Source organism: Caretta caretta, chromosome 2 (genome assembly GCF_965140235.1).
Source record: "Caretta caretta isolate rCarCar2 chromosome 2, rCarCar1.hap1, whole genome shotgun sequence".
Taxonomy (NCBI): Eukaryota; Metazoa; Chordata; order Testudines; family Cheloniidae; genus Caretta; species Caretta caretta.
In genome coordinates this window covers 70,086,596-70,111,730 of record NC_134207.1, presented here as the reverse complement: position 1 = coordinate 70,111,730, position 25,135 = coordinate 70,086,596, and the positions used below count along the sequence as shown (strand labels likewise).

The window sequence follows — 25,135 nt, the reverse complement described above, 5'->3', positions numbered from 1 at the left end:
AAGGAAGATTTACATAACATTTCACATCCTCACTTTAAAGCAAAAAAAAAAAAATATGGATTTCAACATGATTTTCTATTGGAGCTTCCATTCTGAAAGAAATCAGAGACTGCTTTTTTGTAAAGTTTAAACAGTTAATTGTCCACAAAACAATTCCACCCATTACTAGTAGCAAATAATTCCAGGAATTTTTGTTCCTGTTTTCACAACAAATAATTAAAGGAAAATTACTTACTTTTAATAACTGGAGTATAAGCTGTGGTGTTTATATGTGTTCCATTTCTGATGTGTATGCACTCCATGTGCTGGAGATTGGAACATTTTAATCAGCAAGGTCCACTGATGACCTCAAGCCCTGCCCCCTCCCCCCCAGTACAGAAAAGGGACAGAGCAAACAACCAAACCTCACTTCCCATACCCCTCTCAAGCCCAGGCTATTAGACTCGGCAGTAGTGGGGAAAAGAGGGTGGCTTGTGGAACACATGTAAACACACCTCAAAGAACTCCTGTTACTAAAGGTAACTAACTTTCCTTTCTAGTTTGACTGCTTGTTTGTATAGGTTCTACTTCTGGTGACTCCCAAACAGTATGTAATAAATAAATTCTAGTACTCTCCTCTAATTAAATAAAGACTGCAACATAGCCCTCTCCAATGGGGCATCTGAACAAGGTGCCTGAATGAAAAAGCAATCACTAGGGAAAGTATGTATAATACTCCAAATAGAAGCTCTACATATATCAGCTATGGGTATTCCCCCTAAAAGAGGCTCCAGAAGAGGTCTGTGGTAGAATATGAGCTAACATGACCTGAGTTCTAAACTGACCACCTAATAAAGTAACTGTATGCAGTGTCACATTCTATTAGAGATTCTCTGAGTTGAGACTGCCTGACCACCCTGGAGCCCTTGACAATAGACAGACAGACTATGTGAGTGCCTGAATGGTCTTGTTGGAGTTAAATAAAAGGAGAAAGGATAGAGAACATTCAAAATCTGAAACACAGCCTTGCCCTTGGATGAATGAGGCAGGGGGGTTGGGGGGGAGACACACTTAAATTAATGGATTTATTTAAATGAAAATTAAGGGATTACTCTGTGTAGAGATGTAGGGTGAGACTAATGTGTAACTTTATCCTTATGAAGAGTCACATACTGCAGTCCTGGCATGACAGCTTGCAATTCAGATCCTGAGTGTCAATGTGATTGCAAACAGGAATTCAGTCTTCAAACAAATGGAATAATGAGCACAAGACTAATGGTTCAAATGGATGTCCCCATCAGGCTGGTAAATAACACATTACATTTCCAACATGGAGGGAATTGTTTTGATAAAAAGAAATCCCCTTAAACCTTTCACAAAAACTTTTAAACTGAAGAAGGATAGAATATCAGGGTTGGAAGGGACCTCAGGAGGTCATCTAGTCCAACCCCCTGCTCAAAGCAGGACCAATCCCCAGTTTTTGCCCCAGATCCCTAAATGGCCCCCTCAAGGATTGAGCTCACAACCCTGGGTTTAGCAGGCCAATGCTCAAACCACTGAGCTATCACTCCTACCCTAAACAAGCTGAATGGGTCCTGATGGATGGATGCTGTGCTGAGACAGCAGCCAAATGAACACGGAATGAGCTTAACAACTAACCAGAGTTTAAGTATAACAGATACTCAAAGAGACGAGGGATTGATGTCTCTTGGAGAAAGATTATATTGGTAAACCCAGAATGAAAAATGCTTCCATTTTGCAGTACAAGTTGTCCTCAGACGGCTTTCTGCTCTGAATCAATATGCTCTCTACATCAGCAGAACACTTATTCAACTCTATTACCTGACAGTTTCCTTTTTATGAAGTGTAGTGACAACACATCTGGATGAATAGTTATCCCGTTGTTCTGGGTAATTAAGTCTGGTAGAAGAGACAGAGGTACTGAAGGTGTTACCAAGAGATTTCTTATTTCCGTGAACCAGTATTGCCTGGGCAAATCCAGTGCTACTAGAATGAATGTAGCCTTGTTCTGTCTGACCTTCTTTAAACATAGGATCAGAGGATTTGGGGGATAAGCATACAACAGGCACTAAAAATCCAAGGGATTAGGAAATTGTCTCCTGGAGATCCCCGACTCTGTCCTCCCTTGGAAAAAAACACTTTGCATTTCTTGTTTTGTTCAGTTGCGAACAGATCCATAAGGGGAGCACCCCACTGATGACAGAATCCTTTATGAACCAAAAGTGATTCTGAGAAAAATACCTATTTAGATGTCTGTTGGCGTGTTGTGTAGGACTGGAAGATAAAGGTGCAGATAGCTGTATATTTTGACTTCAGATTCCATAGAAGGATTGCTTTTCTGCATGAGAGCATTGATCTGGTTCCTCCTTGTTTATGTAAGAGCTGACAATAACACCATGTTTTATCTGTAAACTCTGAACTTTGTTATGAAATAGAAAGGACATGCAGACAAGCTATGTTAGCCTGAGCTCTAGGACACTGATATGAAGCCAACCCTCTCTGAGACCACCGACCCTGTACTGTCAAGTTGTCAAGATGGGTTCCCCAACCGAACAACAAAGCACTGGTCACCACTGACTTTGTGGGAAGTGCTGGGGAGAACAGAATTCCCTTGCAGACCTGATCTGGATCTTTCAATAAGGGAGTTCAAAACTTCTGAAGGGATGCATCACCCCCATATCTATTTTGTGAAAAGCCAGGCAAAAACCTATCAATAACCACCCCTGAAGACAATAAGGATGCAGTCTGCTGAATGGAGTCAGAATACATGAAGCTGTGTGACCTAAAAGCCGAAGACATGTACTTGCTGTGGTACATGGATTCTTTCCCATTTGAATTATCCTCTGTAGTATGGTGTCAAACTTGGTCTGCAGCAGGTATGCGTAAACTGTCATGGAATTGATTAGTGCCCCAATAAAGTCTACCTTTTGTGTTGGATTAAATGAGACTTTCACGTTCACACTCAACTCCACTGTGCACAACAGACATATGACATACTGAACACTGTTTATAACCTGTCTGAAAACAATCCTCTTACCAAACAATCAATAAGATATGGGTAAAAATATATTTCTCTTTCTGCAATGTGCTACTACCATGGCCAGACAATTTCGTGAAAGTTCTCGGTGCCATAAACAAACCAAAAGGCAGCATTTTGTACTGGTAATGTGTGTTGCCCACTACAAAGCACAGGTATTTCCTATATGCTGGATGGATAGATCAAAAGCTGCAAACCAAATCTAGAAGATCTGGGGAAGGAAATGTGAAGGACAGGATTTCCATTAGGAATGTGAACTGGCAAACAAAGAAATGCAGATCTCAGATCCAATGTTGGACACCAATCTGGGGAGACTAGAAAATATCACAAATAGAACCCTTTTCCCCCAGCTGTGGAGGGAATCTCCTTTATATCACAAAGAGCCAAAAGAAACTGACCCTGTTGTTGAAGGAGACTCTCATGAGTGGAGTCCCTAAAAAGAGATGAGGAAGATGAGTTGGGGGTGGAAGTGTCTTGGAATTGAATAGAGCAGTTGTTCCCAAACTTGTTCCGCCACTTGTGCGGGGAAAGCCCCTGCTGGGCCGGGCTGGTTTGTTCACCTGCCGCGTCCGCAGGTTCGGCCGATCGCAACTCCCAGTGGCCGCGGTTCACTGCTCCAGGCCAATGGGAGCTGCTGGAAGCGGCGTGGGCCAAGGGATGTACTGGCCGCCACTTCCAGCAGCTCCCATTGGCCTGGAGCAGAAAACCGCGGCCACTGGGAGCCGTGATCGGCCAAACCTGTGGACGCGGCAGGTAACAAACCGGCCCGGCCGGGGCTTTCCCCGCACAAGTGGCGGAACAAGTTTGGGAACCACTGGAATAGAGTAATCTTTGGAATTATTTTCAGTACTCCACCTGTTGCTGATGATACTGTTCCATGTTCCCTAAAATAATGCAAAATGTTCCCCAAAGAGGGTAGGGAAGGGATAAAGATCCCGATTGGTTAGCAGCTCTCGATATACACATCAAAATGACTATAGAGCCAGCCTTCGCAGCATTTGAAGTCGATGAAGATCTCCTCATATATATATATATATATATATATATATATATATATATATATATATATATATATATATATATATATATATATATTTTGTTTCTTCTTAGATAAATCTGATGTTCTCTGATAAAGATGATAGAGTAGTGACAGTCTGTTTTGCTTGAGTATGATATCAAGACTGCTTCTTGTACTGGGAAGCGTAGCTGCCTAATGCGTGACATGGTACGAGACAGTTTTTCAATGTAACAACTTGTCAGTTTTAGAACGGAACAGATGATTCCCTTCAAAGGAAGGTCTTCCAATGTAATTTGAACCTTGTTTGGAAACCCAGAAAACTGGAGCCATGACACGCTGCCTAATTTCTGCTGCCATGGTCTTTGATGCTGCATCAGTAGCATGACTGGAGGCTTGTAAAGAAGGTTTTAACTATTAATGGACCTTCCATAGACAGAGATTTAAATTTCTCTCTGATATCTGACAAAGGTTTATCAAGCTCTTCAGCAACTTTGCTCTACATTAGTGTAATCATAACGTGATAGAAGGAACTGATAATTCGCTATGAGAAGTTGAAGACTAGCTAACAAATAATTCTTCTTTACTAAGAGGTCCACTCTTTTCCTCTGTTCTCCTTTGGAGTAGTTCTAAAAGACTGATGTTTCAACTTCTCTTGAGCTGTGCCAAGGACCCCGAACAAGATGCATTTAGAAATATTCAAACCCTATCAAAGGGACTTAACACCATTTTTCAGCCATTTTACAGGATGGTGAGAGATGCTAATCTGCCACAATAGCTAGGTTGGTTCTAACAAGCCTTCATTTAAAGGTAAGGCAAGTGTATCCAGTAGAGATATATGCAAAATGTCCAATATATGTCCATTTCGTTGAACAGTCTGAGCAGGGATCACCAAAGTTTCTATCATTCTGTGGACCAATTCCTGAAATGACTCATCTAATGACAATGCCTCAAGAGGAGCCATATGTTCACACTGTGAAGAAGTGGATGGAATATGCTCTAGGATAGTTTCAGAAACTTGTTGGTGAAGTCTATGTTCATTTAGAGTTTGACATGCAGAAGAGTCTGGTTCAACATGTCCAAGATCACCGTGATTGCTTTTGCATGACAGGTGGATCCTGGGGTAAAAGAGATCTAATCCTGGAAATTGAAACTGAGGAAAGTTTTGATTTAGGATATTGCACCAGTGAAGTGTGGCAGTTGGTCCACATGGATGAAGTGAATGTGGCCAGGGCAGGGGGTACTACCTAGGGGCTTTTGAACTAACATGCCTGTATATTTACCCTATTGACTCAGGGTAATCTGGATGATCTGACTGTCAAACATATGAGTCATAAAAAGCTAGTCCCAAAAGGGTGAAACATCCCCAGTATCAGAAAAGGAATACCCATCCTCCTCTTCTAAGGGGATGGGGTGCTGCTGATAAGGGATTTGGAGAATTACCCACTGATGGGGCTTACCACAATAATCCCTAGGAGACTTAGAAAGCATCCCCTGATTGACAAAAACATTTATTAAGGTGCAGACAGGCTACACTTTGTGCCATGTACTTCTGCACTGAATGCTGCTGCTCCATAGGATGATCTGGCAGTAATAAAGCCTGCACCAAGATACAAATGCTGGCATCAGTAGCTGTGCTGCTGCAGGAGTCAGAACTGATGTTAGAAGCAACAGGCTCGGAATGAACAGGCACAGACAGCTGTTTCTCTCAGGCCACCTGAGGAAGTCAGCACTGCAAGGGGCTGTAACTGAACCAGCACCAGAGCAGCATGCTCAGGACGAGCCCATGCTGCAGACACCCAAGAGAGTTGTCCTGGCACTGGAGAAACATGCTCAGAATGGACTAGTGCTGCAGATAGATGAAAGCTGACCCAGTGCCCAGAGCACAGGTGCTAGCAGCAGGCAGCCGGCAGAGAGCTCTGCTCCAGTGATAACACAAACACCAGTGAGGCTTTCTGGGCTGCCTCCTGCTGAACTGATGTATGAGGAGCTGCTTTCAGAGATCTCTTCATCCCAGAGACAGCAGGGCGTGAACCAACCCTCTCTCTTTGTGCACTCCTGAGAAGAGGAATACCTGTTACTGCCAGCACAGAAGCAGCCAGACCCCTGGAGGTTAAGGCAGTTACCAGGACATTTTTCACTAAGGATTGTCCCAGACTGGGAGATTCTATATTCCACCTGATCAGAAACTGGCCTCATATTTTTCTCAAAAAGGAAAAACTTCATCCTGTTGTCCTAGACGTAGCTGCCCTCTCGGCAAAGGTATTACAATCCTTACGTTTTTCCTTTACATATCCAGAACCTAAAAAGTAATGACAACTTAAATGTGTCCTGCATGGGCGTACCAGCCCCACAGGACTCAAAATGTAAAACCCGTGGTTTCTGTCCTGACAAAATATCAGACCCTCCCTTTAAAAGGCAGAAAATAAATCTCAACAAAGCCAAAACTACTAAAAACACTACACACCTACTCTAAATAACTATTTACATAATCCTAATAAAATAGGTGATTGAAAAAAGGAGTGGGGACACTGCTATTTGGGTCCACCTCATAGCCAGGAGCAGTTGAAAGGAAAGGAATGTCAGTTGTTTGTTCCACCCCCTTTCTACCCTCGGAGAGCGGGGCCCAAGGTCATCAAAGGAACAGGAACCAAAAGATATAGCTGACTAAAGCATTCTCATCTACAGCACATGAAGCACATGAACACCAGAAGTGGAACAGATGTAAACAAGCATACAAAGAATACAAACTTTCAAGCAGATTGAAGACTATGATGTATATTATACATTTGATGTTTTCAATTTTAAAAGTTGCCTTTTCCCTGTCTGATTATTTTCTTTCTTATCAGAGCTAGTGTTTCCTTTTTGCTTCTGTTGAGACAGTTTGACACTATTAATGAGAAACCTTTGTTAGAACAATACTAAACATAAAAGCCTTCTGCATTTACAGTTGATTAAAGCTAGCAATTCAAGCTCATCCTTGAGTTAAGTCCAATCAATATAAACACTTGGGACTTTCTGAATTAGGAATGATCATATATAGTGTAAAGTACTTACCAAGATGGCATTGCCATATTCATGTTCAGAGAAACTGGCATAACTGGCCTAGAAATTGAGAAATAATATTGGCATAATTTAATACAAAAGGTTTGTTAACATAAGAACACACACCAGATAACTATTTCTGCATTGCTGCAAGATTTCAGGTTAGTTGTAAAGCTAGATGTTTCCTATATTTTTATCCCATTTTTAAAGCATGACCAGTGTCCGCTCTCTCATTTTTAAAAATGAAGGTAAACATGAGTGAGACCAATTTTGGTCTTTCAGAAGAACTACAATAGGTTTTGAGGCAGCAGATGAAAATAATTAGTAGCACAGCGACTTCCTTAAGAACAGAATGAAAACCCTGAGAGACTATGAAAAGCACAGACAATAGAAGCATACGAATGGTACATAGAAGACAAATTGGCTACTTTTACTGTATTTACATGCCTTCATGGAAAGAATGGGCGAGTAGATATTCAGAGGCAACAATGTCAAAGAACCACAGTTATTAGCACAAGTAACTATTCTTCAATTGGCCTCTGCTCATTCAGACTTATGGGAGTCTAGCAAACAGCAGTGTTGGATCATATTAAAGAAGTTCTGTATTAAAATCACAAATGAGTTTGATTCCCCATAGTTTAAATTCCAGTGTATTACTAATTAAGAGGTCTCTTGGTTTTTGGTCCTGTTTCTCTCCCTCTATGTGTGAAACTTGCAAGCTGCTAATTGTGTTAGTACATTCTAAGACAGAGTCTGTTCTCAAAGCAATTCTTTGTAACAACAACTACTCACACAGAGAGAGACTCAAAGCAATACTCTGTAACAACAGAAACAGCACCCAGAGACTCCCCACCCTTTTGTTGTATTCATCTCGCTTTATTAAGAATTGTGATTAAAATAGAGATAGAGGATGTATGTGGATGGATGCGTGGTGTGGATAATAACTGAATGATCAGGGAGGTGCCAGCCGAAGAATCCAGTGTCCACCGGCTGAAGGAGGCGTCAAGTGGAAATAACCAGAGGACCCCCAGAGGACAGACTGGAATCCACCCAACAGCCTCAAGGATGGGAGAACCAAAGAACAAGATAACATCTGGCAGCACGGAGCCGTCAGGAATGTGCCATCTGCTAATTGATTCAGCAACAGCATGATGAAGCAATTCCCATAGACTGGCATAGGAAGAAATTCCTATAAAAATGGACTCTAGAAAGTGAGAACTTTGGGGTCTGATTCTGCAAACCAACTTCCAGGAGCATCAGATGAGCATCTGACAAGGCCCTGCTCCCTCCTCATGTCCAGGCCACCTGGCCAGTGGCTTGGCATGAGCAACTCTAAGGCTGGTAACTATAACAACCACCTTGCAGAACCTCTGTGTGTGTGTGTATGAATGAATGTGTGAATAAATATGAAATTGAATGGAATGTTATAGCTATAACTGCTTACTATGATTCTTTCTGTATTCACAATAAATGTGGCATTTTGCCTTTTCCCCTTTAATAAGATCCTGCTGGTTTTTATTTTATTGGTATAACAGCAGAACCCCCCGAAAAGTGATTTAAGAGTTCTAATTAAACATATTCATAGAGCCCAGCAAATGAGGATATCCGCGGATCATTTTTGTGGATTGTGGATCGGCTGCAGATACAAATTTTGTATCCGTGCAGGGCTCTACAGATTCCGTCTCTCAAAGCAAACATCAGATCTAGACACCAATTTGAGAGCAGTGATGTAAAAATGGATGTACAGAAATCCACATAGTAACCCAGCTAGTAGTTTATGATGGAAACATTACGGAGGCACATCACTGATACTTTTGTCTTAAGAGATTGAGTCGTAAGACCCTGAGGCACTCTCACCCTAGCTGAGTCATAACAGGTCTCACCGTACAACCTGTTCCACTTTGCAACTTCTAAAGTGGAAATGGCATTTTCTTTATGCTACAAGAAGTCTTGCTGACTTCCTAAAGTCTTCAGTTCTAGTATATACATTAAAAAAAAACCACACACACACAAAACTGCAAAACCCTTTTTACATGGGGGTATGGAGCCTTGTTTCCTCCAGAAAATAAGGAAGTTTTGGAAAGAACTATGAGATTGTCTCATTCACACACAAATCTTCATTTTTTCTATATATTTGAAATTAATTTGTAAGAAGACTGTCTCTGAAGAATATGGTGAAAATAAGATCAATTATTAAAACTTTTGCAACTGTCTCCTCACAGAGGTAGTCATGCTCTCTTTAGTAAAAAGAAGAGTCCCGTTTTAAGGGCTCAAACATGAGTCCATCAGCCTTGTCAATAACAAATTAAGATTCCATCATGGAACTCGTTCTCTGACGCACAAGAAGAAGTTAGGATACCTGAAAGGTCTGGGCTGCAATGGTGTGACACCTGAGAGACAAGCTGAAATGGCAGGTAGATTCACTTACTTGAACACAAACTGATGGCCCTCCTCCAAGTGAAAACTTCAGCTATAGCAAGGGAGCAGCTACAATAGTCTGTTCCAAGACTACAAACCTCTTTGGTGCCAAGAAATTCTCCAGACTCAATAGGTCAATAGATGCTTGATTAGTAGCAGGTTTTTTAGACACCTAGCAATCTCCAGTCATTGAACAAAGACATAAACCAAAGTGTTCCTTAGAAGCCAAAATCAGCATAGGTATTAATGAAAATCTAGCACCAAAAAGTTCAATTCTTGGACTCAATGAAATCTTGCTGCTTGGCAAGCCACCAACAGAATTCTCCAGTGCTGGGGTTGCATCTGACTTGCCTGGCAGCATACTCTCTTCCAGTGCAAGGGCAGACAGCCAATCATAGGTCAGATCCAAGGACTGGATACTCAGGACTCATCAGCTAAGGCCCAGGGCCTCTGCTGCCAATTGGTGCAGGAATTATGTGTGACGGTCCTACTTACCAAACAGTAATATGAGGAGTGGGCTTTCCCAGCCTAAAAGAGAGCTGGTGTGTATATCCACCACTGTTTACATGGAGAAGCACAATGCACAAAGTTTAAACCCCACTCTTAGCCAAACAGGCTTCCAGGGGTTTGATAAACAGCAAAGTGCCCAGAATAAAAATGAACTATAACACAACACTAACACTAGAAATAAAGAGAGTCTTGGATCTGAAATCCAAAAGTCACTCTGGGCATGGAAAATAATATCCTTACATCCATAACTGTCTAAAGAAAGCAAGAAATTAGGGACATATGCTTTTACAAGCTTGGCTCCAAAAGTTCAATTTCACATGAAGTCCTTATGATGTCCTGGTTTCCATAAAGTTTCGAAAGTTTGGAACCACAATAGGAGCATCCCATAGGCAATATGTAGAAGCCGCCTCAAAAATGACGAGGGACACTGATGAAATTGAAAGGCATCAAATTTAAAACGGATGAGGATGATACTGGTCAGATTTTTTTTTTTTTTTTTTAAAACCACACACTGCATAATTTAACAGTGGACTTACTGTCACAATGTGTCACGGCCAAGTGCTGAATTAGGCATTTATATGCATGAGCAAATAGTTTCAGACAGGTTATACAAGTGTTTGCAAAGGACATAGACACCTATGTTTCAGGAAATAAGCCAGCTGCTAACAATTTAAGAAAATACTTCCAGTGTGAAGATTACATCTTAATTGTCCATAATGTGGTTTCTTCCACATTCCTCTGAATAATGTGGTAGTGGCAACTGTCAGACAGAGGAGGCTATTACAGATAGCACAATGATCTGATAATATCATAAAACTGCCATATGTTTTTATTATAATGTTTGGTAAATTGAATCCCCCTCATCCAACTCTGCTCGTGTGCCGCGCTGCACCTCACCGCACCACCTGCTAAAATTCTGAGAGCATGGAAGATAAAGAGATAAGAACCTCCCATTCTTTCCCCTCCTCTGGAGGAAAAAAAAAAAAGCTAGCCATGAAAGAATGGGAAAGGCAAAGAAGCAGGGCTGAGATCACCATGTGGTCTATGACAGTGGTAAAAACACTTAGGTCTTGCCTATTCTACAGCCTCCACTATTTCCAACACCACTGATAGTGAAACCATAATGAACTATGGGTTCTAAGTTCGCCACTGTAGGTGCAGATGTATCTTTAGGTGCCCCCCTGCCTCTGATCACTTCCATGTCATACTCCGCTTTGCCAGGTGAGAAACTGAGACACCTTTACTTCAATCCACAGGTTTCTCTCTCCACCGCACTGAAGGCGGGAGATGAATTGTTTGTAAGAGGTGCTGAATGTGGGCCAGGAAACACAGCTATCACATTTTAAAATAAAAAGGCAAAGGGCCAGCAGGGAAGTGAGTACTGAGAGTGCTGGGCTATCATTCAGATGGCTCTGCAGAATAGTTCAAGGGGTTGCCTTTACTATATACAAACCAGATGCTGAACTCCACAACAGCATTCAGCCTTTCCCCACAACACTGCTACAGATCTCTCAAGACTGCTGCTGCTTAATGCAACATGGGATGCCTCTCCACTACTTTTGCCCTAATGAGGCAAGATGCTCTTCTTCCCAGAAAGAAGAGTTAAGTCATAGGATGGACACAGACAATCTGAGTTTCTCTTAAAATAGACCAAGATTGGTCTTTTGCTCACCCTGATTTTCAGTGTTAAAGAGATGCAGGCTACAGTTTAATGCCTTGTTTACTGGGTAGAGTCCTGTTACTCCTGACCAAATTCTGCACAGAATTCATATGGCCTGCATTTTTTTTCTGTGTCCCCCCGCAGAAAAATGCAAAAAAAAAAAAATCTCCCAGGGGACATGTGCCTGTTCCCTAGCAGCCCATGCAGAGCATCTGGAGCAGTCTCAGAGATGGGGGAGAGGGGCTGGGAGTGCATGCATGGTTGATCACCATTGGGTAGGGAGGTGGGGCTGGGCGTACATGCGTGCCAACAAGCAACAGAGAGAGAGAGAGAGACTGACTGTCCCTCCCTTGCCACTGCAGCTTGCTGGCATGGAAGGGTAGAGCTTTTTATTATGCACGAGGCAGACTAGAGGCAGAAATGTAGCAGCCTGCCTGTTAGTTAATTGATCTCATTCTCTGAGGCACAAATGTACCAGCCTGACTGTGTAGTAACATTGTTAATGTTCCTATTGTTAGTTAGCTGTTCCCATTCTCAATCAGTTCCCCCAGGATCATAAAACTTGTGAGAGTTTTAAGGCTCCTACATTGCCAGGGTGATGTAAAAGAGTCTTATAAATGACAGTGAGGGAATCCTCAGATAGGAAGATGTATGTGCTCTCTCACTTTTTCCTGCGACACAGTGGCAAAATGGGGTTAGATTACAGCTCAGGATTTATTTCACTTACCCATTAAAAAAAAAAATTAAAGCAAATAAAACATTTACCAAGCAGTCAATAAAACATCTGGACAATCAGAACCAAGCACTTCCTGAAGGACCCAGCCAGGTCCAGGAAAATGATTAGCACAGGGGTGGGCAAACTTTCTGATCTGAGGGTCGCATCTGGGTATGGAAATAGTATGGCATGAATGCTCATGAAATTGGGGTTTGGGTGCGGGAGGATGTAAAGGCTCTGGCTGGGGGTGCAGGCTCTGGGGTGGGGCCAGAAATGAGGAGTTCAGGGTGCAGGAGGGGGCTCCGGGCTGGGACAGTCTGTGTGGGGGGTGAGGGCTCCGGCTGGGGGTGTGGGCTCTGGGGTGGGGCTGGGGATGAGGGGTTTGGGGCGCAGGAGGGTGCTCCAGGCTAGGACCGAGGGGTTTGGAGGGTGAGAGGGGGATCAGGGCTGGGGCAGGGGGTTGAGGTGTGGGGGACTGGCTCAGGGGTGCAGGCTCTGGGTGGCGCTTACCTCAAGCAGGTAGGGGCAGCGTGCGGAGCCCCCGGCTGCCCTATGCGTAGGAGCCGGAGAGGGGACATGCCACTGCTTCTGGTAGCCGCATGGAGGAGCGCCCGACCCTGCTTCCCAGCTGGAGCAGAGCAAGCCCCAGACCCTACTCCCCAGCAGGAGCTCGAGGGCCGGATTAAAACAGCTAGTGGTCCTGTAGTTTGCCAACCCCAGATTCTCAAAACTGTATGACTTTCTTTTCTTTTCCTTTTTTTTTTTTGGGGGGGGGGGGAGTGGCTGTTTGGTGTTCTGTAATGTAATTTAAATGAAAATCTAGGATTAGAACTGGAATGCAGGATATTAGTTACCAAGTGTTTGTAACTTAACTTTCATGTGTTTAGGAAATGCTGAATAGTTATTGTGACTTTTTTCTGTACTGTAGTTTAAATAAATTACCAAAACAATTGAAACTGGTTTGATTATATTGAATTATTTTGACAAATAAAATATGCAGAATTTTGCAGAATTTTTTGGTGCAGAATTCCCCAAGGAGTATCTGATGCTTGCTATCAAGAATTTTAGTTGTCTTTTAACGCAAGGTAGCTGAGAGAAATAAGCAGAAGGGTCAGCTTTGTATGACTGCCATCTCTCCAGACTCCCCCAAAAAGGGCTTTGCAGAACACAGCAGTAGTCCACAGACCAAAGTTTGAGAACCTTTATACTAACTACATGAATAACCAACAGTGTGCATTTTCTATGACAAAAGAGTGCATACAATTCAAAGATAAGTAAATATCAATTCTTAAAATTAGCTTCTCACAAATATTCATGCTGAGTAAAACCTGGCCATTTGAAAGCTTGCAAAAAGCAGAGACTTACACGAATAGTCAAATTGAAGTTAGCTGATGAATTTGAGCAATTTTCCAATAATTTTCTATTTATTCATTCAGATTAAGTTATTTGCAATGAAGCAATACACAAATCAAAACTTGGTGTGCTTAAGTAATTCACATCAATACTTCTTGAACTTTTTTTTAAATAAGCATATATCTGCACTTTTACAGTAAACAGATAGCCAGTAGTCAACCGAAGTGATGAGTACTCATAAATCCCACTGATTTCATCTTTCCACATTTGTCTAATGGCCTTACAAAATATAATCTACATCAGGGATTGGCAACCTTTCAGAAGTGGTGTGCCAAATCTTCATTTATTCACTCTAATTTAAGGTTTTGCATGCCAGTAATACATTTTCACGTTTTGAGAAGGTCTCTTTCTATAAGTCTATAATATATAACTAAACTATTGTTTAAAGTTTTTAAAATGTTAAGAAGCTTGCCACTGAAAATCAGCTCGCGTGCTGCCATAGGTTGCCTACCCCGATCTACATAGTAGCCTTGCATTTGAAAACAGTGAAAAACCAGAAACAACATAGGTATTTTCAGGAAGCTCACTCAATAATATAGTAACACCCTCTTGAACAGGAATATCTGATTAATGTATATTATTCCTGTATAATGTCTTGAAACAAAAGCTAACTGTTGTAAAGATTGTTTTGTTTCTCATATTTACATGGCAAGGATTTGTAAGCCTGTTAAAGCTTCCTAAATAAATAGAAAAAAAGGAGTGAAAAGACGACAAAAGAAGTTATATACTTACGCATGTGGGCAAATATATTTTACATGTGGACTTCTGATACCTGCAAATGCTTCTGCCCAGCCATGTCTGTTGGAGAAAAGTATGTTAAATGGCATTTTCATGTGCTAGTTTAAATGTTAACTTTAATAGTTAAGCATTGTTGCCATAATGCTAAAATAAGAGGGAGTGTCAGGTCATTACAGGTGACATTTCTAAAAGAACCTAAAACAAAATGCATTACCTATGTTAAAAGAGAAGTCCTTCCTTTATAACAAGTAGCAAACGCATCTAACGAAAACTAGTTTCTTGTCCAATAGTAGTTGTTCACGCTCTCTCTCTAAGAAAGCATCTGCTATAAGCCTGTCATTGATACATTTACTGTGTCAGTCTATTCAAAGACATATAGACAAGGCCACAAATTCAATTGTTTTCAAACTTTTTTGAATATTGCTATAAAAAATGTATATGCCGCATAAAAACAACACTAAAACACACTTATAATAATTGTGGTTCTTCAGGATGTTTTGTGCATGTAGCTCTCATGCATGGTGTGGCTGAACCTCTTGCAAAAGAATTCCAAAGCTTCAAAAACAGCAATAAAGCAGGAGTCACGTACGTGCCCTTCATGTCCTCTCACCCCCTCTTCCAAGAACATAAAGGGCACCATGACTCCGGTCATCCCCTCAAGTCTTTCTCATCACCCAGAGACTCACAAGGTGTCTGAGCTGCAGGAATGGAGGATGGATTGAGGGATTCACATGCACAGAACATCTAGAAGAACCACAGTTACTATTAGTTAAGTAACAGTTCTTTCTTCGAGTTCCTATGCACGTGGCTTCCACTCATGATTATGAACAAGCAATTCAGTGATCAAGAGGGTGGGAGCTAGGAGCTCATCTGAATAGACTGTAGGACACATCTTCCCCTTGTGTATCCGCTCTGGAAGCAGATACCAAGAAGTAATGACTAGCATACACATGCAAGTTGTTGCTCTGCAATTTTCCACAACTGGTATCCTACTAAAGCACATTTCTGAGGCAGGTTGTATGGAATGAAGACAGTTTGGACATGTCATACTTTCTCATTCCCCAGCACTCTGCACTATAAAGTAGTGTTGAAAGTATGCAGCTCTGGTAAATCAATATCAGTGATGATGTTAGCAGATGTGAATACAAATATTCAAACTCTTTAGGGGAAACTTGATACTTTTGTTCAGCTCTTTGAGGTTGCTGAGATATAGACTACTCCACAATCTAATTCCTTTGCAGGTTTAAGAATTCCCACATTAATAGGAAGGGCTATTCTGTCCTGAGTGGCAGGTTGCAAAATATCAAACAGTTTATCTGCCTTGTCTTGAACCATTTCCAATGGAACGTTATTCCTCAGGGAATTCTACGCCAAAAAATTGAAAATTCTGCGTACGTTTTAAAATTCTGTAAATTTTGTGTGTCAATAAATAAATGTGGCTCCAGCATGGCAGTGGGGAGCACAGGTCACTGGCTGCATTGAGATAGGAGATCACTCTGAAGCCCTCACCACCTCCAGTACAGGGATTCAGCAGTGAGGCTGCACCTGACCCTGACACAGTGCAAGGGCTGGGCCTGACCCAGAAACACCTCAAGGCCCTGCCCCGCTGTGCCAGGCGCACCAAATGTGGCTGATCAAGCTCAACCCAGCAGGATCCAAGTGTGGAGGGGCTTAATGTGGGGTGGTCCAGATGTGGGGTGAGAAGTTTCTGTGTGGGGCAATCTGGGTGCGGGCAGCTCAGTGGGAGATCTGGATACACAGGGGCTTATTGGGGCGTTCCAGGTACAGGGGCAATGGGACTCTGCAGGGGATCCAAGTGATGGTGGTTGGGCTCAGTGGGGGGGTCTGGGTGTGCTGAGATGGGGCTCGGGGGGTCTGGGTGTGGAGGCTCAGTGAGGGGGTCCAGGTGCTGGGGCTTGATGGGGTGGGGGTCCAGGTGCAGCTGGTTGGGGCTCAGTGGGGTGGGGGTCTGGACGCAGGGGTCCAGGTGTAGGGGGGATGGGCATGTCAGGGTGAGGGTTCGATAGGCCTGCTTAACGGGGGAGCCCCAGCTGCTGCCAAGGGGATGCCGCATGTTGGGCTCCCACTTTCCCCTGCGATTCCTCTATCCCCTTTTCTTCTTCATCATCTTCCCCTAACTCCCACATTCCCCTCCCCTACCCTACTCCACCCCCCTTTTTTCTCCCACTGCCTCTTCCCCCACATCCCCTCACCCTCATTTCCTCCATCCCCCTTGCCCAGCCTCACCGCAGGCACTCACTGTTACAGAGAAAATAGGAAGGCTCTCAAACACACAAAAGGGGAGCACAACTGGAACTAGGACCCAGGAGGCTGCAATCAGCTGCAGAGTCAGCAGAGCCCGAGACCTCTGAGCTGGGCAGCTGTGTGTTTGCAGAAATGGGGGGGAAGGGGCGCAGTGGCACGTAACCCCATGTGCCCCCCCTATGCCTCACCTCTGTTTGGGGGGCAATCCCTCCCAAAAACTGCACACACAGTCCAACCCTCCCTGTGAGGCTTTCCTGCCGTTTTCTGCAGGGAAAAGCAGGAAATCTGCAGGGGGGCTTTTTTCTGCAGGCACACAGTCCCGCAGAATCCCCTCCAGGAGTAGAATATGTAGAAAGTTTGCCATTCTTTTCAAAAATTCCTGATATGTTTTAAAAATCATCCCTCATTAAGGGTGTGGAAGTTTCTTCTGGGGAAGGAGGAGAGAAAGCATTGGCTGAAAGTTCATCTTGCACCTCTTCATCCTCTCCCCCAGAGACACTGTGTTGAGGTTCTGATATCAGGATGACTTTGTTACACTCTGACACTTCATCTGAAGAGTCCAAATGGAATCTCTGATGAAAGCAGTTCTGAATGGTCAGTTCTGAATGCTGAAATCACAGGGGCCAATACATCCAAGCCTGAAATCCAGGCAGATCCTTTTGGTACCATGCTCTTCCTGTGAGAGGATTTTCTCCCTACCACATTCAGCAACTCCTTTGATGCCTGGAATTCTGCCCTCCTCTTTTGTTGTACCAGGGACGATACAGCTTCCTTGTGGGAGATCTTAGAGTGGTCTTTAACTCCATGGGCAGCAGGGATTACTCACTGCTCCAACAGACAAGCCCGAGAGCACTTAAAAGAGCAGTGCCTACTAGGGGGTATGGAGATCAGTTACCTCCCTAGTTGGGGGGGGAGCGCTTACAGGCTGGGTCCCAGATAGCATACCCAAGGATCCCTGAAGCAGCCGCCGTTCAGAATCAGACTGAGGTCTTATTGATTTCTCCAGGAGGAACAGCCTCAGTCTATATTCCCTAGATTTAGGGGTATGTTTTTAAAAGTCCTATAAATAGCGTACTTTGATGGAACATGAGCCTCTCCTAAATAAAATAGGCAGAGGTCATGTATGTCTGTGAGAAGAAGAACTCTCTGACCCAATGTGCATGACTTAAGTCCTGGTAAATGGGGATCTGGCATAAGTCTGTACTGGAACCCTATCTAAAATGTTTTTTTTTAAAAACTAGCTAACAAATGAAACTGACTATCCTCAGGAGGCTGACAGATTAAATTGACTATCAGGAACAGACTAACAAATGAAATTGACTGACTAATATAATTAGCTAAATGAAGTAACAAACAAGGAAACTAAATTACCTTACACTAAGAAACACAGTAACTAGCTAAAGCAGATGCTACTCTATTCTGACTTTCTGCCAAAAGGCAGTTAGAAGGAGCTGAGGGGGAGTAGGGATATGCTGCCCTTTATAAAAGGTGCATGCACAACCCCTGCTGGATATTGCTATTAAAGTTCCTAAACTCCTGTGCAAAGAACACAACCACACCATATATGGAAGCCACTTGAACAGTAACTTGAAGATGAAGTTTGATTTATTAAATCCAAAAAGCTAGGAGATTTGAAACTGCAGACAGGACTCTATCCCAATTCCTACTGTTGTCCCTATAGATGTATATGTTTACATACAGTGGATGATTCTATACACCTAAGGATGCAGTAACTCAAAACAAAAACAAGTAGATTAAAGATTAATTTCCTTGCTTTCAAGTAATCCAAATATCTTTCGCCTCAACACCTCCACACAATGAGGGTCAGTGAAAAATTAGAGTAATTCTGCATTTAAAATTGGCATATAAAATACATAATTCAGTTTTTGATGAGCTGCATGTTGTTCAACATGCTGAACACAGCACTGAGTTTCAGAGCTTTCTTATTCCCCCAGCTATCACAAACCCAGAGGATGGCATGGATGTGTGGGCTCATTTAGTAAGCCCAGAGCTCATTACCACAAGTCCTGCAATGTTAAATTTAATAAAACTAACCCCAGCGGAGGTGAAAATATAATCAGACAGAAGCTCAATACCCATGAAAGTAAAAATAATTTAACAATGGAAAGGTATTGATAAGGGAAGAAAGTAAAGTAGTAGTTTTAGTGAAGTCAGAACAACATGTCTCAGTATGGCTTTGCATGACTGGACTCTTGGTGGCGAAGGAGGCAAAAAGTAGTATTATTTACCTGTAACTAGTTCTTTGAGGTGTACATACCACCTCAGCACTTAAGTCTTAACCCTCGCAAAAGCCCTAATCCATTAGGGTTGTGCACGTGTTCCCTTGAGGAACTGAACATTTGGTGGAAGATCACATAAATAAAAGCCTCAAGTCTCCTCTATGCCTTCCACCTAATCAGACTCCATACTAGACGCGCCGAAGTCTAAGTCTACTTAAACTTGCGTTAACATTTAGTTACTACTTTCTCCTTACTGTATTGAACCACTTATTTTGGAAACTAGTAGTACTAACAAGTCAAAAAGAAACTGTCTGAGGAGAACTAATTAAGCAAGGATTTTGAGATTCTTTCCAACTGGGCATCAGAACTGCCAAGTTGAAAAAGATACATTGCATAAATATACAGGTGTGTACTGAAATCTTTATAGCAGCCATATATATTTCTTTTACTCCAATGATCTCAAATAGGAACCTGACTACTCTGACTGCCTGTGACAAATATATAACAAAAATAAAAGAGCTGCAAGTCCCCAGAAAAACTCCAGCAAAACTCTAGTCTGAAACCTATGAGACATTTTGGAAACAAGCGAGGATGTATTGAACGTAGTCTAATGTAGCTTCAATACAGTCTGGATATCATCAAAATACAACACCAAATTTAAGATTTATCAGAGCTGCATACTTTCAACACTACTTTATCGCACATAATGCTGGGTAGAGCCCTGTGTAGATACAAATTTATATCTGCGAATGTGGATATCCACGAATATAAATCGGTATCCGTGGAACCACAGGGCTCTCCCAGGAACCGCAGTGGCAAAAGGAGCAGAACGTGGGGCCACCGTTCCCAGGAGCCAGCGCCCCGTGTCGGCAGCTCCTCCGGCGTGGCTGTACTGCCCACAGACCCACCCCCGTCCCTTCCACGCAGCTGTCTGCTTCCCCTGTGTGGGGGCGTGCATGCTGCTTGAACACAAGAGTGTGACCAGAGACAGCTGCTGGTGAGCCAGGTGCCCGCCCCAGTAGGCAGGGCTGGGGGTGGTACAGCCACACTGGAGGAGCTGCCAGCGTGGGGTGTTAGCTCCAGGGAGCAGCAGCCCCATGTTCTGCTCCTTTCGCCTCTGCGGTTCCCTGGAGAGTCCTACGGTTCCACGGATACCAGCTTGCATCCGCGAGTATACATTTGTATCCACACAGAGCTCTGATGCTGGGGAATGACGAAGTACAAGCGTGTGCCAAACCGTCTTCATTCCATACAACCTGCCTCAGAAAAATCCTCTGTATCTTTTGGCCCAGAACAATCTCAAACCAAGACCTATTCATACAATGCAGCCAAGAAAATATGAGTACCATCATTATCAGGTCTTGGAGATGGATTGGCCATGTGCTTTGGATGGACACTGATTCCATCACCAGAATAGCACTAAGGTGGACACCTGAAGGCAAGTGAAAATGAGGCCCCCCGAAAACAACATGGTGAAGAGCTGTGGAAGCTGAGCTGAAAAACCTGGGGCACAGCTGGGGAACCATTGAAAGATTTGCCAGAAACAGACAGGAGTGGAGGAGCTTCGTCGCTGCCCTAAACGCCAGAGGCGTAATGGGTACTAACTAACTAAATGTTTCTTAACCTGACAACTAAAAGGTAATAACAGGTTTGTTTGAAAATTATGTGGTCTTTAGAAGAGTAACTTCATCTTTTTCTTCTCCAGGACCATAAAACCACCCAGTTTCTTTCAATGATCCACTTCAAATCCTACAATCCTTCCTAAAATATTTGGTGTCAAGAAAAGGAGTGGAAGAACCAGAAAATTAACAGGTAACACTAACTATAACAAGTAGGGTTTCTTCAGGTATGTTGGCAACAAGAAGAAAGCCAAGGAAAGTGTGGGCCCCTTACTGAATGAGGCAGGCAACCTAGCGACAGAGGATGTGGAAAAAGCTAATGTACTCAATGCTTTTTTTGCCTCTGTCTTCACTAACAAGGTCAGCTCCCAAACTGCTGCACTGGGCATCACAGCATGGGGAGTAGATGGCCAGCCCTCTGTGGAGAAAGAGGTGGTTAGGGACTATTTAGAAAAGCTGGACGTGCACAAGTCCATTGGGCCGGACGCGTTGCATCCGAAAGTGCTAAACGAATTGGCGGCTGTGATTGCAGAGCCATTGGCCATTATCTTTGAAAACTCGTGGCGAACGGAGGAAGTCCCGGATGACTGGAAAAAGGCTAATGTAGTGCCAATCTTTAAAAAAGGGAAGAAAGAGGATCCTGGGAACTACAGGCCAGTCAGCCTCACCTCAGTCCCCGGAAAAATCATGGAGCAGGTCCTCAAGGAATCAATCCTGAAGCACTTACATGAGAGGAAAGTGATCAGGAACAGTCAGCATGGATTCACCAAGGGAAGGTCATGCCTGACTAATCTAATCGCCTTCTATGATGAGATTACTGGTTCCGTGGATGAAGGGAAAGCAGTGGATGTATTGTTTCTTGACTTTAGCAAAGCTTTTGACACGGTCTCCCACAGTATTCTTGTCAGCAAGTTAACGAAGTATGGGCTGGATGAATGCATTATAAGGTGGGTAGAAAGTTGGCTAGATTGTCGGGCTCAACGGGTAATGATCAATGGCTCCATGTCTAGTTGGCAGCCGGTGTCAAGTGGAGTGCCCCAGGGGTCGGTCCTGGGGCCGGTTTTGTTCAATATCTTCATAAATGATCTGGAAGATGGTGTGGATTGCACTCTCAGCAAATTTGCGGATGATACTAAACTCGGAGGAGTGGTAGATAAGCTGGAGGGCAGGGATAGGATACAGAGGGACCTAGACAAATTGGAGGATTGGGCCAAAAGAAATCTGATGAGGTTCAATAAGGATAAGTGCAGGGTCCTGCACTTAGGACGGAAGAACCCAATGCACCGCTACAGGCTAGGGACCGAATGGCTAGGCAGCAGTTCTGTGGAAAAGGACCTAGGGGTGACAGTGGACGAGAAGCTGGATATGAGTCAGCAGTGTGCCCTTGTTGCCAAGAAGGCCAATGGCATTTTGGGATGTATAAGTAGGGGCATAGCGAGCAGATTGAGGGACGTGATCGTCCCCCTCTATTCGACATTGGTGAGGCCTTATCTGGAGTACTGTGTCCAGTTTTGGGCCCCACACTACAAGAAGGATGTGGAAAAATCGGAGAGAGTCCAGCGAAGGGCAACAAAAATGATTAGGGGTCTGGAACACATGAGGAGAGGCTGAGGGAACTGGGATTGTTTAGTCTGCAGAAGAGAAGAATGAGGGGGGATTTGATAGCTGCTTTCAACTACCTGAGAGGTGGCTCCAGAGAGGATGGTTCTAGACTATTCTCAGTGGTAGAAGAGGACAGGACAAGGAGTAATGGTCTCAAGTTGTAGTGGGGGAGGTTTAGGTTGGATATTAGGAAAAAATTTTTCACTAGGAGGGTGGTGAAACACTGGAATGCGTTACCTAGGGTGGTGGTAGAATCTCCTTCCTTAGAAGTTTTTAAGGTCAGGCTTGACAAAGCCCTGGCTGGGATGATTTAATTGGGGATTGGTCCTGCTTTGAGCAGGGGGTTGGACTAGATGACCTCCTGAGGTCCCTTCCAACCCTGATATTCTATGATTCTATGATAACATATACCATAAAACATTAACCATATGACCATACTCACTATAAATAGGGGTCTACTTAAATCACAGATAAATCACATAAATTTTTTCAGGTTGGTCACAACATATATAGAAAATTTTGCAGATGTGTATTGTTACCCCTACTTCTGTGCTGCTGCTGCTGGTGGCACTGCCTTTAGAGCTGGGTGACCCGCCAGCAGCCGCCACTCTCAACTATGCCTTCAGAGCCTCAGACTCAGATATGCTTATATTTTTGTATGAATGAGGCTTATGAGTGAATATCAAGTTGAATTTAGAATCATTACAAAGGGGCATTCCTGCTTTCCGCATACAAACTTTTAGGGAAGAACGGAGACAAGACAGGTCGTTCAACTCAGTGATTACTCCCAAATGTAGGTAATATTTTTAATAGGCTTTAACTGATTTAGTTTTTGTGAGAGTTTTTAAAAACTAGCATGGCCACCTCTTCAGCATTTGGCATAAACTCTGCAACCAGTGCCAGTGTAACTGATTTGTGAGAAACAGCAACTGAGTTGCAACTACTCATGTCTTACAACCCAGAAATCTCAAACTGTAAGATAAGTTAGATATACATCAGTAAACCATTATACCTACCCAGTATCTCCCAATCCATGAAGAAATATGACCTAAAATTTAAAAAAAAAAATACAAGAGTTAAAAATTAATTGTTTCATGCTTAATTCCCTGGTTTGTTTTTTCTTTAAGGACAAAAATAGCTGTGACAAATTAATAGATTCTAACGCCAGAAGAGACCATTATGAGTCTAATCGCCTGTACAGCACAGCCTTAGAACTTCCCCAAAATAACTCCTAAGGTATATTTGTTTAGAAAAATATCCAATCTTGATTTTTAAATGGGCAGTGCCACCATGACCGTTGGTAAATTATTACAGAACTACATACTATAAAAATTGTGCAATACCAAGTGCAAGCATTATTTTGGGTACAAGTTTCTCCAAGCCCTAATAAAATCCCTCACTACATTTTTATCCCATATTTCCCCTTCCCTAACAGCATCTCCCCACAACTTAGTTCATTAGGTTACTGCCATAATAACCAAGTTAGACCAAGTAAGTCATTTTGCTTCTGCTAGTCATCGCTGTCTCATTTTGGAAGTAGGGTTTGTAACAGATCTTGATTGCTTGCTCCTTCTCACTAAAGAGGGTAACTCCAGATATTGTCTAGCAATTCGTTATATTTGCTTTCTTGAGAAACGTGCAATTTATTAAAAGAGAAGACAACTAGGGACACTTGCCAGTCAAATGACATCAACGACCTTCATCTCATCCAACATCACAAGTTAATTCCACTAAATGAAACATTTTAAAAAAAAAAAAACACCAAGTGTTCAACACAGCCCAGCTCGCAAGGTAGGACGGAAGGCGGCAGGAAGAGCCCCTCATATCACTGCACGGGGGTAGACCTTCCCCGCACCCCGCCGCGAAAGACAAGCAGGACGAGGCAGCGGCAGCAGGGCCATCGCACCAAGCGCACCTATCCGCGCGCCTGCCAGCGGCCGCGGCCAGGACGGTGCAGTTTGCCAGCTTGAACTCCCTGTGCGTGGAGGGGCCGATCTCCGCCGCCCTCCCGGGGCAGAGGCCCGGCTGGCGTGTGCGGGAGCCGCTCACGGCAACACCCCGCCGGCGCGAGTCCGGGGCAGAGGCCCGGCTTCCCGAGGCGGGCCTGGACAGGGAACCGGAGCACGAGGGGCGCGCCCACGGGGCCCGGGCGGTTACAGCGGGGCACGGCCCGTATGCCGGAGCGTACCCCGCGCGCGCCTCGCCCCCGGGACGGAGCCGCTCAACCCCTGCTCCCCTTGGTCGCCAGGCCCGGACTCACCGCGGCAGTGGCCTTCCTGGCGGCCGGGACGATGGCGGGGAGCGGCGCAGACATGTTATTGCCGCACATACACTGGGCTCCGGGGCGGCCAGCGGGACACACTGGCCGGGAGGAGGGCAGGCACCGGGCCAAGGGGAGGGGAAAGGCGGCAGGGGCGGCAGCGGGGAGCAAACGCGGCGACTAACAGTAAGACTCGGAGAGCGGGGGAGGGGCGGGGGGTCGGGCTTGTGTCACCAACCCCTTCCCCCTTATCCCCCATGCGCAGGCACGCGCATGCAGGGGCTCAAGGGCGGCCGTTAGAGTAGGCGCGGGGCAGCCGCCAGTATCCCCTTCAAAACACGCCCCTCACTGCTCGCCTCCCTTATTGGCTCTCCGGCGCAGACGATCCGCCATCTCCGATTGGACTCTTCTCTTGTCATTTAGTTCCCTGAGGACTGGGGGGCGCGGGAAGAGGGTCACGCCAGAACGCGTGCGCAACGGAATTGTTCTGGCGACTGGTGGGAAGTGTCTGTCTCAAGCCCTGGCCACGGTCTAGTGCTCCCCGGGGTGGGGGGAGATTGTGCGCCAAAAAATTAAGAGTTCTGCAAATTTTATTTGT

The 25,135-nt window shown here is 44.1% G+C and overlaps 1 protein-coding gene across 4 annotated transcripts in view; it reads right to left on the bottom strand.

Moving 5' to 3' along the window:
* Positions 1-24,877, bottom strand: part of LYPLA1 (lysophospholipase 1) — a 36,484-nt gene extending 11,607 nt beyond the window's left edge. The window contains exons 1-4 of one of the 4 annotated variants that reach the window (XM_048840673.2): positions 24,538-24,873; positions 23,294-23,325; positions 14,546-14,611; positions 7,110-7,157 (exon numbers count right to left, since the gene is read on the bottom strand). In XM_048840673.2, coding sequence (XP_048696630.1) covers positions 7,110-7,157; positions 14,546-14,611; positions 23,294-23,325; positions 24,538-24,606 — 215 coding nt within the window. In that variant the 5' untranslated portion in view covers positions 24,607-24,873. Of the gene's footprint in view, positions 1-7,109; positions 7,158-12,910; positions 13,066-14,545; positions 14,612-23,293; positions 23,326-23,953; positions 24,083-24,537 lie in introns of those variants that run through there. The other 3 variants (XM_075125225.1, XM_048840674.2, XM_075125224.1) reach the window with 3 other exon arrangements.
* Between the last annotated feature and the right edge of the window lie 258 nt (positions 24,878-25,135).